Below are 18995 nucleotides of genomic sequence, written 5' to 3'. Positions count from 1 at the left end.
ATCGCCTCTGCTTTTTTTTTTTCACTTCAAACACTGGGTACAATCGAATTGCCCTTAGGAGTATTTATTTAGTGTTTTATTAGCAAGACAAGCTAATTTTAGTATTTCAATATCAACTAAAAATTAATGTGCAGCACCTAAAATTCCTACCTCTAATCATTAATAATACGATGTTAGTAAATCGGCAACAATGTTTTTATTTCAAATGCTTTATAATTGTAAAACCATGCTAAGTTTTTATGAATTCACAATAACTGCATAGTAGTGAACAAATTTTGACTTACGTAATTATAATTAGTTTCGCAAAACCAAACGTAAGAAATGATAATTGAAACAACAGTGGCTAGACGGAAAGGCGTCTTTCTATGAACTAGGCGCCATGGGTTCGATCCCTGATGGGGATGGGAACAGCTCAGGGTTCAAACGTGACGGAGATGTCCAAACTCGCTAGCTCAGCCCTTAGTAAAGCCGATTCGGAACGAGCTCCAAATGAAGTTAGTGAGCACGAACCCCAATTGAGGATAGAGTCCGATTTACTTGACAATTTCGCCTAATTCACACTTCGCCTAACAGTTTATCAGCTGTCATTCACAGATAAAATCACATCCGCCATTTTAGATGAAATATGAATTTCCATTTGGCCTAATTCCTATTTTGCCTAACAACTATTTCGAGAAGGAAATACTTCCTATATAGACTACAAGATCCATGCATATATCTATACATATATAAGTGATATACACACAGCAGGATAGGAGGCACAATGGCTCTGTTATATAGTGCTTACCTCTGGTGCGTGGGGTCCATTATTATTATTATTATTATTATTATTATTATTATTATTATTATTATTATTATTATTATTATTATTATTATTATTATTATTATTATTATTATTATTATTATTGATATTAATTTACTTATAATGTCGCTAATTAATATAGGAGACTACGTTATTCCAATGAATCCATCATTCGAAAGTTGTCATATTATTCTTCAAGAAATTGCTCTTTATTCGAATTAATAAATGAACAGTTATTTATTGTTCGAATAACTACTTAAAAATTGTTAGTTATTTTGATAATTTCAATGTTAATGTTCATAATTTGCACTAACGATTGATCATAGGGAACTACTACATATCGATTATTACAATCAGATAATTAAATTTACAGTAAAATAACATTGAATCACTGAAAAATCTGTTTCAGTAAACTACAATAAAACACTGTCAAATCAGTTGTTATTAATCGTTGTTAAAATACGATGATGTCTAATAATAGGAACATGGCTATATTAGTAACATTACCAATGATTATTTTAATATAAACATTGAAACCTAGACTGTTAAGAGTCTTCACTACAGTGAAATTAAACTACCGCTAATTTTAAAGCTTTTATATAATATCTTGAAAACAAATAAAAATATTTAAAAAGCAAAAACGTAGTGAACGAGACAATATTATTTTGCATGTGATACCTTTATCACAATTCAACGATCTGCTTTTGGTATGCTGCGATTCCAGAATCCGCAAAAAATGCTAAATCTATCGACAGTTGAAAATTGAATGCAGATAGATGAGTTGTGATAACGGTATCATATGCAAAATAATATTGTCTAGTTCACTACGTTTTTGCTTTTGGAATATTTTTATTTGTTTTGAAAATATTACAGAAAAACTCTAATATTAACGGTAGTTTAATTTCGCTGTAGTGAAGACCCTTAAGTGTCTTCCTTAGGCGGATGGAGTATTAGTTGAGATGTGAAAGATGTATATAATATAACGGTAATTTTCAACCTTCAACGGAATCCAACTTCTTAAGTTTTGTAGCCTATATCTGGAACTGCAATTAAAGAGCCTACTGAGCTATCCACATTATAATTTATTGATGGCCAATTTCTACCTCACCAAGGGTCAGAACCAAATACAAACCAATAAACTCCACTTTCCTTCCCTTGCCTTCTCGGGTTACGGTTTGCTGAATACGCATACGTCGTACATTTTCTGAATCTTTGTTGTGTCCTGGGTATCTTGCTTCTTGTTTCGTGTGTCTAGGCCAATCAATGTGTCTAGGCTACAAACATTAAGTAACTCTATGATATCTGCATTTTTCTGAAAATTGGTCCTATACTAACGGCGTAACATTACAGAATGGGCTAGGTAAACAAAAGATTAACGGAAATATTTTCACAGATATATAAACTCGCGATTGAGGTATATTATGACCAACTACAAATTTCCTGTAACACATGTTTTTCTTTCTTTTTTTAAAAGGAACAAACCCTACATTAAAATAATAAAACTGCTCATCCATTACTGCGCTAATAGACTAATGGCTCCGTCTATCTGCGATAGGTTAAATAGGCTAAAACCTACCCTTAGGGAAAAACAGAAATAAAAAAGTCATGTTATGCCTACTTCATTGTATTTAAGTGACTGCCCATAATTTGTCAGTGATTCATTGTTAATTTTATTAATATATTTAACAATACTGTCGAGAGTTTAGTTGGGTTACAGTGCATCACTGACAGTTATGAATCAACTGATTTCTTTGCTACGAAGCTACAAGCTACGAAACTTATTCTGACCAGCCATCGATTCGAAATTAATAAATGTGTTGTTGTAGGCATATCCGTAGTCACATTATTGCTGGTTTTCTTAACCGCAGTGTACGCTATCTCTTCCTTTCTCTCTCTCTCTTTTTTTTTTTTTCAGGGAATTTGGTCGATTGTTATCGCGACAGTATATGAACACCATATTCCCAACACTATATACCGTAGTTTTCTTGATTGTCACTCATCCAAGTGTGTCTAAACTCCGCGAGCGTCTGCTTGACTTCGGTAATGCCACAAGAATCGGTAGACCAGCAAGACTAAGGGACTACCTTAATAAATCAAATTAAAGTGCACATTGTTTTAAAGGGTCTCAAACCCGGAGCATGATTATTAGATTTCTTCGTTCTACCAGGATCGTTTAATTTGAACATATGCTCTGGTCATTTTCCTTGTAAAAGAAAAAAAAATCGGTGGCGCTGGAAGCAGCAACTGGAATTTAGTTTTAGATAGCATTCGTGATTTTTAATGGCCACCTAGCACAAATTAGTCCAAATAGATCTATATAAATTTAAAAATAAATAAATGAAAATCATCGAATCATCGTACAATAACATTTTATCAGCAACTTCACTTTGTTAGGAAGTTCATTAAAAAAAAAAAAGTTTCAATACTTCAAAAGTATTTGGCCAAGTTATACAACAGAGTAGTTGTACTTTTTTTTTTCTTTCTTTTCTTCTTGACCGATTAGAGACAAGGATTGCATTGCATTTTGTTTCCTTGCTTAATAGGCCCAGAGGGCTGGATCTTTTATACTCTAGCGGCAGCAGTGAACGAATCGAGCGGTACGCTTCGCTTGAGGGGAACAGGTTTGTCCCGTGCCGTAGGCGACACTTGGCAACATTGCCGAGCGGCTGGCTCATTCGGGTGTGGAATTGTGTGTCTGTGCGTTACCATCGCTGGGTGGAGTGAAGCCGGACCGTGCCGAGTCTGGTGAAGCGATCCCAAGCCTGCTCGGTTAGGCTTGTTCGTGCATCCCGCGGTTTAGTGTACCTCTGGACAGCGTGAGGTGTACACCGCTCGCTGCCAGTGTGCGGTGCGAATTCTGTGAGCATATGACGAGGCGGATTTTTATGCTCGTTTCGTTTTCGGTATATTTATATATAAACATATCTCAAGTGAAGGGACAATTTTTGCAGATACGGAAGATTGTTAGTTAACACATATTGCGGCTATTTTCCCCCTTGTCCGTCCGTTTTAACGGCCTTACTGAACCGGACTTACGTTTCCGTTTTACATTTTCTTTTTTTTTTTAATCAACAAAAAATCGCCAGGTGTTTGCTTGTGTCGACTGACCTTAGTGCCTTCTCTGTTCATTAAGAAACATTTGTGGCCAAATTGGATATTTTTTAATAATTTCGAAATTATATATATATAAAAAAACAATTTATCAACCCGGCACATCATCATAACAGTGTTTCTGTGAATACGGATATTTTTTTTTAAATGAAAACACATCTTTACAGGATATTTTAAAAAAATAAAATTTTTAGCCACATACAAGAGACATGTGTACGAACTAAACACACGTAATAGTGTTTTAAATAATAAAAGTGTCCATATTTCAGTAACGTTGAAAACCAAAAAAAATTGGATTAATTTTTATGTGTAATTTAGTTTGAAACTTGTGTGGACATCATCTGTGCCTTTGCTGAAATTGTGTGCTAGCTAGCTAGCTGCAGATAGTGAAGTTCGTTTGATTACAACTCAACTTTTTTATAAGTGACATCCAGTGACATTTCTTTTATATAATTTTTATGTGTAAAAAAATAAATAAATGCAGAAATAAAAGGAGACTCTCGAAAACTATTTTCGAAGTGAACTTACAATAACAATTTGCTGGTCAAAGTTAATATCGCGTCACGGCGAAACCGGTGTATTTTTACCCCAACATTTTAGAAGTTGACGGCATATCCAGTAAACCAAAGTTCATGGTTTTGATGGTGAGTACAGTTTTCATTTTTCTTTAAACATAGGCCTATAAAAGATAAAATTGTGTTGTTATTTACTAACAAGAAAATTTAATATAGGCTATTTGATAAAAGATTGAGAGAGAATAGGGTAATTGTTATTTTTAAGGGTGAGGGGGCGTTTCATCCATGTTTTAATTTTAAGTCCACCCGGAAAATGTTGTTGAAACTTTAAATATTTACTTGTTTGTTTTTGTTTTGTTTTAAAGCTGAAGTTTAATTTAAAATAATTCAGACCAAACACCAATGAATCAAGAATTCTTGAAATGAGAAATTAGTTACTTCGTTAAAATATGTGGGGAAACATTAATTGAAAGATATTTATAATTGAAGGATAAGACTTGATAGTTTTAGGTGGACACATACACAGAGACGGATCTAAAAGGCAAAAACGCCAGAACCCATACTATGATAGGTATATCATGAGTTCACTATAAACTTTAGAAATATATATATAAATAATAGCTTAAATTATTTTTGTCACTCAAAAAAGTGGCCTAGGACCTCCGGCCTCGTGCTAGATCCGCCACTGCACATACACCCAATAATTTATTTCCGGGAGTCCAAAGCTTTTTCCACAGGGTCCAAATTAAATATGAGAATAAATTATATTAAAATGTGTACAAAGCACCCGTAAAATTAGAATGAATTTACAGAAAAGTTGGGATTTCGGGGGGTTCCAGACTCCCAGAACCCACTCCCTAAATACGCCCCTGATTGTAGGTTATTATATCTCATTAACCATACAATGTAGTGTTATATTGCTCATGAAAGTCTTAATAAGAAATGTTTTAGTTCTACCTTAATAGGCAGCGTATTTATGAGTTTGTGTTAGCTACGAATGAAAATTTTGTTACGTCCTTAAAAAAAATTTGATTTCAAGATTTTCTCGAAAATTACTCATGAGAGTATTCCATCAACAAGTGCGCCCATGTTATGGTTTCCATGGGGGCCAAGTATAAGTGACATTTCAAATGTAGTCTCAAATTTTGCGGTAACTATTCTAAAAAATCTATTGGGTTTTCGATCATCCAAAGTACAATTTTCTCTAGGGGGGGGGGCGAGCGTCCCACCTTGCCCCCGCCTGATGGGCGCCCTTGTCCATCAAGCATGTAGTTTTATTCTACTTTATAAGATCTACTAATTGCGTGTTTCAACTTCGGACATTTTCATGTTTTAATTATACGCAAAAACCATGTTTGTTTGATTATTGAAGTTTATTGCCGTTCCTTTTCGCCACCTGGATCTATAGTTTAAGGTGAAGCACTGGAATGCGTTCAATTGTTTCCCACCGGGAATTAAACTCAAGACTCCGTGCACCAAGGACAAACGCACTAGCTAGAAAGGATACTCTAATACTGCTATAAAGTGTGTAATTTAAAATATACAGTATATATGTATAATAACATAATCTGAACATGAAGTGGATATGTGTTATGACTCTTGTATTTTTGCTGACATGTGTGTGAGGAAAGGTTTTTAAAAAAACTAACGTACAGGCGCAAATAAAGTTACTAAAATAATGCAATCGTGGGCGTCACAAATTTTGGGGGTTAATTTTGTCGTCATAGCTAAATGGGTAGTGTTTGCTGGAGGCCCAGGTTAGATTCACTATGTAGTTCGGAACCCCCTGCTTCCACTTTTCATGTAGACTTCACTGAAATAGGATATATTAAAACTCGAAGTAAACAATTAAGGAATATCATTCTTCGTAGGTTTCCCCCAGCAATTTGGATGGGTAGAGTACTACCATACAGGTTTTGAATAAAAATTCCAGACTATAACGGAGATGAATTTTATTTCTGAGAAACATACTTTACATGTTTCTATTATTCGTTTACAATGATTTATTTCCCAAAACATTTGCGAGTTATAGAAATTTCTACAATATTATTTTACGTATGTTCCTATCAACCGATGTATCATATCGAGCTGAATAAAATGAAGTGTTTGAGACTAGCTTTGTACAAGAGACGGAGAAATTGACTCGAAAACGAGAAGCAAGTTGACACAAGAAATACTTTTCTTAAATTCGAGACAATACGAAAAATTCACGAGTTTCGTGGGGATCAGTAATACAACCAAGTCATAGGTATGAACCATCTTTTTTTTTTTTTAAGTGCTAACATGATTCATAATATAAAAACTATAAATTGATAAATTATTTGAACCCAATGAAGAACGTTTTATCGACGTTTAAAAATTAAATAAAATTAAATCTTTCATTTTAACGTCCCACGATTATGCCCTTGAGGCTAAGGGGAGAGGATAATTAAAGGCAAGTGAACGATAGTGAAATAATTGGTGGAATGGGAATGGGGGAGGACCCGGAAAAAACACGAATTTACTTGGTCGGGGATCGAACCAGGGGTCGCTCCACAACTGAGCCACCGTGCCCCTTCAGTGTTTAAAGATAGCTATGCCAGTACATAATATACCCCAATAATAAATATGGTTCAAATGTAGCTATATCACTTTGTAGGGACCTCTCGTGACGCGGAAGAATTCTGATAACTTCTAAATAAAGAAAAGAATCATTTGCACATAAGTTAAATTGACTAAACGAGACGAATAAAGGTTTTTCGAAACGAGACGAGACGAGACAAAAAACTCATTTCTCGTCTCGTTGCAATACTATTGTATTTGCGAGCAGTTTTAGTTTAGAGTAGTTTCCCAGAAGAAAAAAAAACAGTACAAAAATTAATTTTATGGTGCTAAGCGGTATGTTATTCGTAAGCCACGACACTCATTAATATGAAGCTGATAATTAAATACACCTCGTATCAAGCTCTTCATTTTTAACAGTACCAAGATGGCAGTACACATTATTGTTATGAGATATAATAACCTAAAACTATATTTAACTCTTAAAATGCTTTGGTTTGAAAAATCTTTTCAATTAATATGTTTCCAGTGCTGTAAATATATAAGCTAATTTTAAATACGGTACTTATGACTAGAACTTTGCTAAATTGCAACTGCAGATAGATTATCATGATATCTTGTATCCTGACACATGAAGATAAATTACTGCATTACTAAGAATTTGTGAAAATAATTAACACGATACGCTAGTTTCCACGCTAGTAAATGGCCATAATCATCTGTCATGTATTAATTACTATTATTAAGCCTATTAATAACTATTATTTATTATTAAGACTGTTAATTACTTATTGTGCTTCTCTAAATTTATGAATTTTAGGGTTCAGTGTCCAAATTGGCCTCAGTTAAATGAATTTTTAGATTGACATAGTATTTGTGCAACAGAGTTCACTACATACCAATTTTAACAATCGGTGTAGACAGGTTATGTATAAAATAATATTGCTATAAAATTCGTTATTTTTTTAATGTTTTTAATAAGGGTAGCCGTAATCTGTCTTCTTAGATTACGGCTCTATTTTCACGGCACGGTCTTATTTTCAAATTTTATCATTTGAAAATATGCCTCCAAAATTATAGAACTCCTTCTTAGTAGTAGAATAACTATAGGTAACGTGAGTAATAGATTATGAATTGTCTAGCAATAGAATCAGTGTATTTGGGAGAACGTAAGAAACCTCCAAAGATGATAAAGTTCAGCTGTAGTAATATAATAGTACGTAAAGTTACGACAAACGAATTACAGAGCTATAGAAGTTGTCCGAAATGCAATCTCCTTGGGTATATATATAATATATGAAACCCAAAACGGATGCATTTAGAGCTCTATTTTTCGGAGCTTAAAATCATACTATCACTAGAAAATGAGCATACCAACATTGAAAAGATTGATGAGGTACATATTGTGGTTAATGAGGTACAAACTTTTAAATTTTTAATACATTTCAATAAAAAGTTTTCAGAGTTCTACACATAAGCTAACTGCACTTTAAGGAACCTGAAGATTCATTGCAGCAGAGAGAGAAAAATCCATGCGATGCAGTATTATGCAAGATGATACAGTCTGAATTGTTATTACCAACGTCCCTAAACTCCTGCTTTAAATTATCTTCACACTTTCTTCTTGGTCTACCCGTGAAATTTAGGAGTCTAATGTACCCTGCGCATATTGCCTGCGAGTGCGACGTGTCCCACCTCTCTGAGTCGTCTCAGTCTTTATCAGTATCAGGCAAGTGACCGGCCATTACTTCATACGATTACTCTTTAAATTTTTTTATTTTTTATTATTATTTTTTTTTTACAATAGACAGCTAGAACGATTACCTCGGCCGACTTCGGAATCAATACATTACAGGTAACAGTGACTAACTGTGACTATCCATATCCCGTTTAAAATCTGTAACATTCCCTTGCTTTTATACAATTTGCATAGTAGCAAAGACATGTTGGTTGCCTATAGTACAAGGATATGTAGTTATTCTTGCCGCAAATATGCCGTATTCCAAACATGGAATCGAATCATACCCGATGACGCACAATAAGGCTCAGACTCTATAAATATGGATATCGAGCCGGAGCAGTCGTTCGAGCGACTGTGAGCTCCAGTAAGGTAGATTAGCGGGACCGCGAACTACATTAAGGATCGTGAGCTCAAGACCTTAGCGAGCATGAGCATGAAATAGCATGAGCATGAGTCTCATACGGATTACTGAGCGCTAGGCTCGTTAAGAATAGTGAACGTGAGTCCAATCCCAAAATTACAAATTCTCTCCTTGTAGCCATTGTAAACATTATGTAAAGTTTCTAAATTCATCCTTTGCTCATCTGTTTACGCGCCAAACCTAATTTTTTTTTCTCAAATCCTTTTTTGTGAAAAGTAACAGCCTCTTCCTCCTGTAAGAGAAAATAGAATAGTTCTCTAAAGAGAAAAAAATTAGAGAAATTAATTTCGACAAAATATATTGTAATTTAAATGTTCTTTTTTTTTTAATTTTAGTCAGTTTTACGTGTCACGATTATGCCCTGTTGGCTAGAGGAGACGAATGATTAATGAAAGCGAATGATTGAGAAAGAATTGGTCGAATGAAAATGTGAGAGGAAACAGCAGAGTCCCGAGGAAACTCACGGTGTCTTTAACGCCCCACGGTTATGCACAGAGAGTAATGAAGACAGTATGATAATTGTGGAATAATGACAGGAAATAGGAGAACTCCAAGAAAGCACACGCACACGGTATTTGTCCACCACAAGACCCACTTGATGCGAGCTGGAATCGAACTAGTTGCCCCATGTACCGTAGATGATCGTTTTAACTTTGAGCTACCGGGTCCCCAACGTACGGTTTTATAATTTTGTTTATCTAAATTAATATACCGTATATTAATTTATTATTATTAACAACTTCCAGATACAATCTACCCGGCCAATTGGTACTGGAAAAATGAAATTAACTGCAACAAAGAGAAAGAAAGTGGAAAGAAGTTGACCAGGATCTATATTTAAAGCTGTCATCCCGGTATTCGTCTCGTGGAACTGAGGAAAGAACTTTAGTTTAAATGGACGGTTACCGAATTCGAATCCGGAACCTACAAATTGCGAAACAAGAACGCTGTTTTTTTGTTTCTAACATCTACCTCAAACGGGACTCTTCATACTTAAATGTCTCTTAAATTGAACTCGATTCTAAATATACATAATCCAATCCAACAAGGACACAAACACAGGAACTTCGAGGACAATTAAAAGGCTTCATGATTTTCAGAGAGACTCGAACTCCTGACAGGTTTTGCCTCATTCTTCTCAGACCGCTCGACTACACCACAGCTGCTAATTACTAACCTACGCTTGTTCGATGTTTTGCGACGTAAAGTTTCTTTTCATTGTTTGGCCGCAATGTGCTGCAGGTGCGGAAGATATGGTCACTCTACTGGGACGTGTAGCTGAATGATATTCTGGTTGTCAATTTCAATTAATTTATTTTACTTCATTTGTGTATGCAATAGAGGCAATCAGTGAGGGAAGTAAAAATGATGAAGAGAACAAGGTAGTTCATATGCCACATCAAGTATTGATCGATCTCTTAATCCGTTACTGTAAAGATCAACACTAAGGTACAGTCATTTCTTGTCTTGTGTTCCGAACGAGTATTTAGGGAAGTTACTATAGCTCAGTGTATTTTATTTTCGTATTGTAATCGCTTGGTAATCAGAACATGAGTAATTTGTTTCCGGGAAATATAGTGCAATCTTTTTTAATTGTAGTATGTGTTGATACCTTCAGAATATCGAAGACTGTGAGAGAAGCATAAATACTATCTTATTTTTTTTAACTATGACTAAACATTCCACTGTTGTTCTATACGATATAAGAGACAATTGTATCAGCTATGCTCAGAAGCATTTGTCTTAAGCTGTATATCGCAGTCTTGTACCCTTGAACACAATACCAAAGACTACCCGCGGCATGCCACTTCTTTCCGCTGATCTAATGACTGGCTCGCACATCTTTGACGCACGAGGTCCCTGGTTCGATCCACTGCATTGAATGCACTACACTGGTTCTTCCACCTTAAACTGTAGGTTCACGTCTCATATAGTCTCGGTGCGGATAAGGGACGATAAACTTCAATTAAAAAATTTTTAAAATGTTCAATCACTTCCGGTTTGAATAGATGGTTAAGGGAGGAGATAGAATCTATTCTTGGGACACTGAATTAATCGCAAAAGAAACCTCTTCTTGATCCCTCCTACGATTTTTGCTATATCAAAATTAGTATTGAAACCAGAACTTCCGGTTTCGATATAGTGTTGCGGGTTGTGATTTGAGAAGCTGTATCGATTGCAAAAAGCAATTTGTCGCTATCTATTGTCATTTAAAAATATGTTCTATGGTGATAAAATGTTCGAACTGGAAATGGCTAATTTAAACCACTACGGTTTGAATAGAGGGTTAACGAAAAGCATTGAATCTATTCTTGGCAACCTGAATCAATTGCAGAAACCGCATCTCGGTGTCTTTATTGTTTTGATCTATGGAAATCAGTATTGAAACCGGAAGTAGTAGCGATTTTCAACGATTTTCGGTTTTAGTAGCGTGATGTGGGTTGTCATGATATGTTTCCTTGAGACCCTGAATCGATTGCAGAAAGCTGTTTGTCGCTATTTGTTATTATTTTTGTTTATGCTAATAAATGTTGAAACCGGATATGAACTACGTCCGGTTTGAATGTATGGTTAATGGAAGAGACAGAGTCTATTCCTGGAAAACTGAACCGATTGAAAAAAAAAAACATCTCGATATCTCTTACCGTTTTTGCTCCACGGAAATCAGTATTGGAACCGGAAGTAGTAGCGATTTTCAACGATTTTCGGTTTTAGTAGCGTGATGTGGGTTGTCATGATATGTTTCCTTGAGACCCTGAATCGATTGCAGAAAGCTGTTTGTCGCTATTTGTTATTATTTTTGTTTATGCTAATAAATGTTGAAACCGGATATGAACTACGTCCGGTTTGAATGTATGGTTAATGGAAGAGACAGAGTCTATTCCTGGAAAACTGAACCGATTGAAAAAAAAAAAAAACATCTCGATATCTCTTACCGTTTTTGCTCCACGGAAATCAGTATTGGAACCGGAAGTAGTAGCGATTTTCAACGATTTTCGGTTTTAGTAGCGTGATGTGGGTTGTCATGATATGTTTCCTTGAGACCCTGAATCGATTGCAGAAAGCTGTTTGTCGCTATTTGTTATTATTTTTGTTTATGCTAATAAATGTTGAAACCGGATATGAACTACGTCCGGTTTGAATGTATGGTTAATGGAAGAGACAGAGTCTATTCCTGGAAAACTGAACCGATTGAAAAAAAAAACATCTCGATATCTCTTACCGTTTTTGCTCCACGGAAATCAGTATTGAAACCGGAAGTAGTAGCGATTTTCAACGATTTTCGGTTTTAGTAGCGTGATGTGGGTTGTCATGATATGTTTCCTTGAGACCCTGAATCGATTGCAGAAAGCTGTTTGTCGCTATTTGTTATTATTTTTGTTTATGCTAATAAATGTTGAAACCGGATATGAACTACGTCCGGTTTGAATGTATGGTTAATGGAAGAGACAGAGTCTATTCCTGGAAAACTGAACCGATTGAAAAAAAAAAAAAAAACATCTCGATATCTCTTACCGTTTTTGCTCCACGGAAATCAGTATTGGAACCGGAAGTAATAGTAATAGTTTTCTCGGGGTTCTCCCGTTTCCTCCCACTTCATTCATTCCGCCATTTCATTAATTTCTCATAATCACAGTCTCCTTTAGCCTAACCGGCATAACCGTGGGACGTAAAACTCAAAGATTTCATTTCATTTCATTTTTCCCGTTCCTTTCATATTATCATTAACTGATTCTTCCATCATCGTTCACTTGTCTTAAGAGGCCCCATCACGGCGAAATTAAAATGCCTCTAATTTTACAGTAATTATGTGTTATCTTCAAATAGATAAAAGATAAGCAAAATGTGGAACAAATAATAATAGTGTCCTAGACAATATTATTTTACATAAAATACCGTTTATCACGACTCACTTATCTGCTTTCGATTTCCAGCCATTTTGAAAATCGGCATTTATTTTCGCGTTTCTAAATGGCTGCAAACGGGAAGCTACTAGGTGACTCGTAATAACGGTACCTCATGCAAAATAATATTGTCTGGGGCGTTTTTGTTTCACATTTCGATTATCTTTTATATATTTGAAGATATATACTTACTGTAAAATTAGCGGTATTTTAATTTCGCAGTGATAAGGCCTCTTAATCATCTGTCTCTCTCAGCCTAACGGGCATAATTGTGGAACGTTAAACTGAAATATCTAGCTGTATGTAATTTTAACAAAAAAATTGCAGAAAATTATGATTATATACAGTATATTTTTAATTAAGGGAACTTAATTATACTTTCGTGGTTCTTCACCTTGTAGCAAGATATCTGAGTTTGACCCCCTATTGGACCTCTTTCAGTGTAGAATATATTTTGCGTTAAATTGTTTCATATAACTTTGATGCTAAAATGGAAAGATAAACTAAATATACGTTCATCACGATTTGATAACTTATATATATGATAACATATATATAATGTGGAGGAGGAGGTCTTAAAATCGCAGTAACTACAGCCGTTTTCCGGTCAAACGATGGCCGGAGTTATTTAGTGTGTATTTTCCCAGCTTCAAGGGAAAATCGTGATGTGTTCATTAAAGATATTAGTCTATCGTTTTTTTCTTTTTATTTATTTTTTAACGATAAAACTAGTCTTGTTTTTTGATACACTGCCTGTTAGAGAGAATATTATACAGGCTAAATGAAATCGTATTTCGCTAGTAGTTTGGGATGATGACTATGTTGATATGTGTGTGTATGCTTGCTTCCCTCTCCTGTTGCGTTTGGATTTGTTGCAATTTAAATGCCTCTTCATGCCTTCAAGCTTAAGATCTTCATATGCCATACGTATAAGCTCCGCGGTAGTACACGTACAAATCGTATGAAAGTCATTCCAGTACGTATTTTAATGGCATCATGTGTTTACAAATATTTTTTAAAAGGGCTGTTCATTATTTTTGATTGATGAGATGCTGTGCTGCACAGTCTCTTTGGGCGGTTAAATTATCACGACATTCACCTTCCATATGCGTAGTCTTGAGTTTTATTCCCAATAAGGACTGCTAGTCAAAATTTAGCTTGCTTCATGAAGTAATTGGGAATAAGAAAAAAAAAATAATAATTGTATTCCGGCTCTGGCAATTGTCACCGGAGAATTTAATTTACTATTTTAATGGTAATTAAGGCTCTTTTCTTTCTTTTCTTTTCTTCTAAAGTTTAACGTCGTAAGATTATACACCGAGGCTAAGAGTGATGACAGATAAGGATGAAATGACAAAAGATGGGAGGAAACGGGAGAATCTTGAGAAAACCCACGCGCTAGTGTTTACCTACACTAAAGTCCACTTGGTGGGAGCTTGGATCGTACTAGGGGCTTCACGCGCTAGAGGTGGGCACTCTGCCTTTGAGCCATGCGGGAACCCAATTAAGTTCGATGAACGGCTAGATAAACTTATATTATAATCCTTTGATGAAAGGAGTTCGACAACGGGGCTTAAATACATTTCTCTCTGTATATATATATATATTTTTTTTCAATTAGGGAAATCCAATTAGACATAATTAAAGTAGTTATAATCCAATTTGATAATTTTTTCATTAGCTGTTCTATAGACCTCTTACCCATGTAATCCCTTTGATTCTAAGCCAAATGTGTTTTGGGTTGACAGCATCGTGCTCACGGGTTTTCTCGAGTTTCTCCCGTTTCCTTCCATGTTCTCATTCCATTCTTTATTTCACACGATCATGCAAGTTCATTAATTATCCGCCTCTTTTGGCTTGAAGAAATAGTAACGTGCGGCGTTAAACTTAATTTTCGTAAATGTTTGTTGGATCATTTTCCTACACATATTGACCAAACATCATTGTAGTTAATCACTTGAAAGTAGTACATAAAAATGGTCGTGGTACTTACTATATTTTATATCTATTAGAAGCATCCGGGCATAAATGAACGGTGTTAACCATTCTCGCTTCATAGTCAAAGGTTATCATGTCGCTTTGCTCCGTAGCAGTCTGGATTTTTGGCCCGGGTTCCGAAACCCACGGTCGACCAGATGCGGTTCTTCATAGTTTTCCTGCTTCCTATCAGGCGAATGCTGTAATTATAATAGGTGACTCATAAATAAATAAATAAATAAATAAATAGCTGGAGTCCTCTTTTACAGTATTTTAGCTATTGCTGATTTACTTCTGCTATTTGTTACGATTGTTACTGTTTAATTAAAACTCTGTTTCTAAGACAAGTGGGGTGGTCTTGTAACCCACCTCTCTTTCAGATAAGATGGTATGCTGGGGAACGACCTATCCTTTGAGTATTAATCTTGCGTGATGGGGTATATTGCACCCGGGAACTGTATAGTATAGTAGGATCCGTCTTTTGTATTCTCGTTATTAAGTAAAGATGCAAAACATAGAACCTCAACTAACCTCAACTCCAATTTCTAATTATTCGTGCTGAGAGTTTTTTTCGTAGCTACGTCGTAAATACCAAAGTACTAACTACTAAAAAGAGCAAGACATCTTTCTAATTAATTATTTCATGTCTAGAAATTGAGTATTATTTCTAAGTTCGGTAGTTTACAGTGAAATCAATGGTTGTACCACATTTCGTTAAAGGACTGGCTTTGCCCTCTCCGTTGGTGTTGTGGTTTGCGCGCACCCCTTTGTGTAGCTATATAGGAGCACACCTAAGTCTGTTTAAAGTAAAAATCGCTAAGATAATTTCTTAATTCATTTTAAAAGTGAAAAGAAATTAGATAACTTGGGTTTAAAACTGTTACTTTTGCTGAAATTTCTGTTTTTATTATCTATAGGTGGTTAGTATATTGTAATAGATTTTGATATGAAAAATATCAATCAAAACGGATAACGATTTCAAGTTATCGTTTCTTACAATTTTAACGCTACGTATAATATATTATTTAAGATCATACTAAAACGAGATGGGAAGAAAATCTAAAAGCTTTTATCCTTTTTGTAAGAAACTTCAACGGTTTTACAGTAGATGCAAATAGAAATACTCAAGTTTTTCTTTAAAATATATATATAAAGCTTATATAGTCCGTTGGAAACAGAACGACATTGCATTCCAATGGACGTATGACTGTTAACAGTAGAAAGAATATGGCCTGTTACTGTTTGATATCTATGGTTGAGACCATGTCTGTTATCAGCTTTATTTTATGGCTTTCTGCAAGGTTATGTGTTTGTTCCTTTTGTGGTTCGTTCGATTGTAAAAGGCACATTGTGGGTGTGGATTGCTTTTACTTCGTTCTTGTGTTCAATACTTTCAAACATTTTTTTTCTGGTATAAACTTCAGTTTCCGGATATTGTGTGTGTGTGAGTGTTTTTTTTTTTTTCTATTCTGTATTCAGTACTATTTTTCTTAAAGCAATAAGAATAGAACATAGCATAACAAAACCTTTTTTATCTTTTTTTTAACTGTATCGGCAAGAGTATTCGCCGAACAAAACAATATATAACTTATAAAATGCTCAAAAAAGACATGTTACGAACTTTATGTGAATTGAAGTGTGAAGTATTTCTAAGAATTAACCATAATCAGATACCCAGTTGGTGTTCAGAACACAATCAGAGTGTATCGAAAACAATAAATACAAACAAGTAAAGACCCTTTCTGTAAAACTGAGGGGGGCCATAAGAATTGTGAAATTTGCTGCAAACCATGTAAATATTGTCAGTGTGCAGACATAATAATCATGACAAAAGAAAAGAAATAGCACAAATCAAATAAGTGCGACAAAAAATAGTTCAAGCAGGCTAAAGTCGAAGTAAGTGCGACAGAAACTAGATGGAAACGAGATAAATGTGACAAAATCTATAGTGAACCGAGCAAGCTTGATACAACGTAGGGAGAAATTACAAAAAACTAGGATGAAAATGAATACAGTCGATAAGAATTAGACTAAAGCTATGGAGTTTGGCAGAATCGGTCTAAGTGCAACATAAAAGCTAAAGTAATAACGCAATAAGTGCGATAAAAAATAGAATGAATCGGGGTAAATTCGATAGAGACAACGGTGAAGCAAAGTGGGAGAGAAGCAGAGTGAAATGGGATAAATGCTACAAAACTATAGTGAAGCGAGCAAGTTTGGTACAACGTAGAGGGAAGCTGCATAAGGGCCACAAAAACTAGGATGAAACGGAATACCTTCGATAAGAATAAGGGTAATGCTAAACTGGAAAATTTGTCAACACCGATATATGTGCGGCATAAAATTAAGGTGATAACGAAATAAGTGCGATAGGAATAGGATGAAACGGTGTAAATTCGATAGAGACAAAGAGGAAGCAAGGTAAGTGGGACTAAACTAAGGTGAAACGGGATAAATTCGATAGAAACAAAGATGGAACAAAGTAAGTGGGACTGAAACAAGGGTGAAACGAAACACTTTCGATAAAAATTAGAGTGAAACTAGGAAGTTAGCTGGAGCGATGTAAGATCTAACAGATCTTATCGATCATGTAATGTGAAAACATCTTGAAGGACTCACCAATCTAGAGTAAGTTAAAAACAGTCTAAGAAGTGTTGTTTCGATTAACTATACGGCAAGAAGAAAAATCACATAGATATAGGCTATACGGAGGAAGGGGGAGGGACATGATGTTTCAGCGGTAGAGCATTTATTACTGGTGAGAAATATCATGGATTCAATCCTAGGTCATGTGGAAACTTGGAGTGAACAAAGTCGTTTTCTAGTTTCTCTATCTTAATTATACCTACTTTTTCCTTATTATTTTACTTCTACGAGTCATTTAAGCCCTGACCTTCAACCACAGGGGAGACACGGTGACTTAGTGATACAGTGTTCATCTCTGGTGTGAGGGGTCACTGGTTTGGTCTCAGGTTATGTGAGTTGTGGTGAACAACATCGTTTGTGAGTTTCCTCGTTCGCCCGTTTCCTCCCATATTCTCATTCCACGAATTCTTTCTGTTTGCTTTAGCCTACAAAGTATAATCGTGGAATGTAAAACTGAGAAGATTGCACATGGCACATTCATGATACGTTCAATTAAGATTTAATTTCAGTTTGCTTGAATGCGTGTCAGAGTAAGATTTTTTTAAAAATATAGGTGTTTTAAACTAATTAATCCATTTAAAAAAAACAAGTATTTTAACAAAGTACTATCCCACCATTAGAGAAAAGCTCAAGATAATCAGGACCCAAAAAACATTTCAGAAATTCCTGTGTGTGCATTATATTGCAGTTACGGAAAAGATGTTGATGGATATATATATAAAGCCGAAGAGTCAGAAGGAAGGAACAGCTAGGAGCAAATAGGGGCGGAGGGGAAAAGTAGGTCAAACTGTGGGGAATCACGAGGCTGCTGCTGAAGTGGACATTTCCGTCTCGTCAAAATTCTCATCTCATTTGAATAGAAGAGCAGAGGAAAGGAAGGTTACTGCTAGTTATATTAGTCGGCGGCGATAGAGTTTGTGGTGTGGTGTAGTGTGTGGTGAGCGAGCGATGTGGCACTTGTTTCCAACGTCATGGGAATTAGCCTATAGCGACTCTTCAATCACACACGCATATATATACATATACAGACACTGGGTACTAGCCCCAATCCGTTCGTTTTCTGCACTTTGCTTTCTACAACGTATCAATTTAACAGACTGCCGATTTCTCATACTAACTCATTGTAGCTATACGTATATATAATATGGAAAATGAATGCCAAATTACCTCTTCTCTCCTTCTTTCTCTCTACATAATTAGACTTATTACCTCATTAGCTACCGTGTACAGTTAGAGGGAGGAGTGAATGAAATGCATGAAATCGATGTCGAAGAAGGGACTAAATAATACCCTTCTGGTTGATCTTCGTCGTGGGAATATCGCTGTGAATGCTACT

At 35.4% G+C, this 18995-nt stretch overlaps 1 protein-coding gene across 1 annotated transcript in view; it reads left to right on the top strand.

Moving 5' to 3' along the window:
• Positions 1-3493: 3493 nt before the first annotated feature.
• Positions 3494-18995, top strand: part of LOC145662511 (uncharacterized) — a 507258-nt gene continuing 491756 nt past the window's right edge. Inside the window, exon 1 of the mRNA XM_081728161.1 lies at positions 3494-4557. Within this exon, the coding sequence (XP_081584287.1) occupies positions 4546-4557 (12 nt within the window). The 5' untranslated portion in view covers positions 3494-4545. The remainder of the gene's footprint in view (positions 4558-18995) is intronic.

Source organism: Thermobia domestica, chromosome 10, assembly GCF_964235325.1.
Source record: "Thermobia domestica chromosome 10, izTheDome1.hap1.1, whole genome shotgun sequence".
NCBI classification, from domain to species: Eukaryota; Metazoa; Arthropoda; class Insecta; order Zygentoma; family Lepismatidae; genus Thermobia; species Thermobia domestica.
Note: the sequence above shows the minus strand (reverse complement) of the source record. Positions and strands in the feature narration are given on the sequence as shown.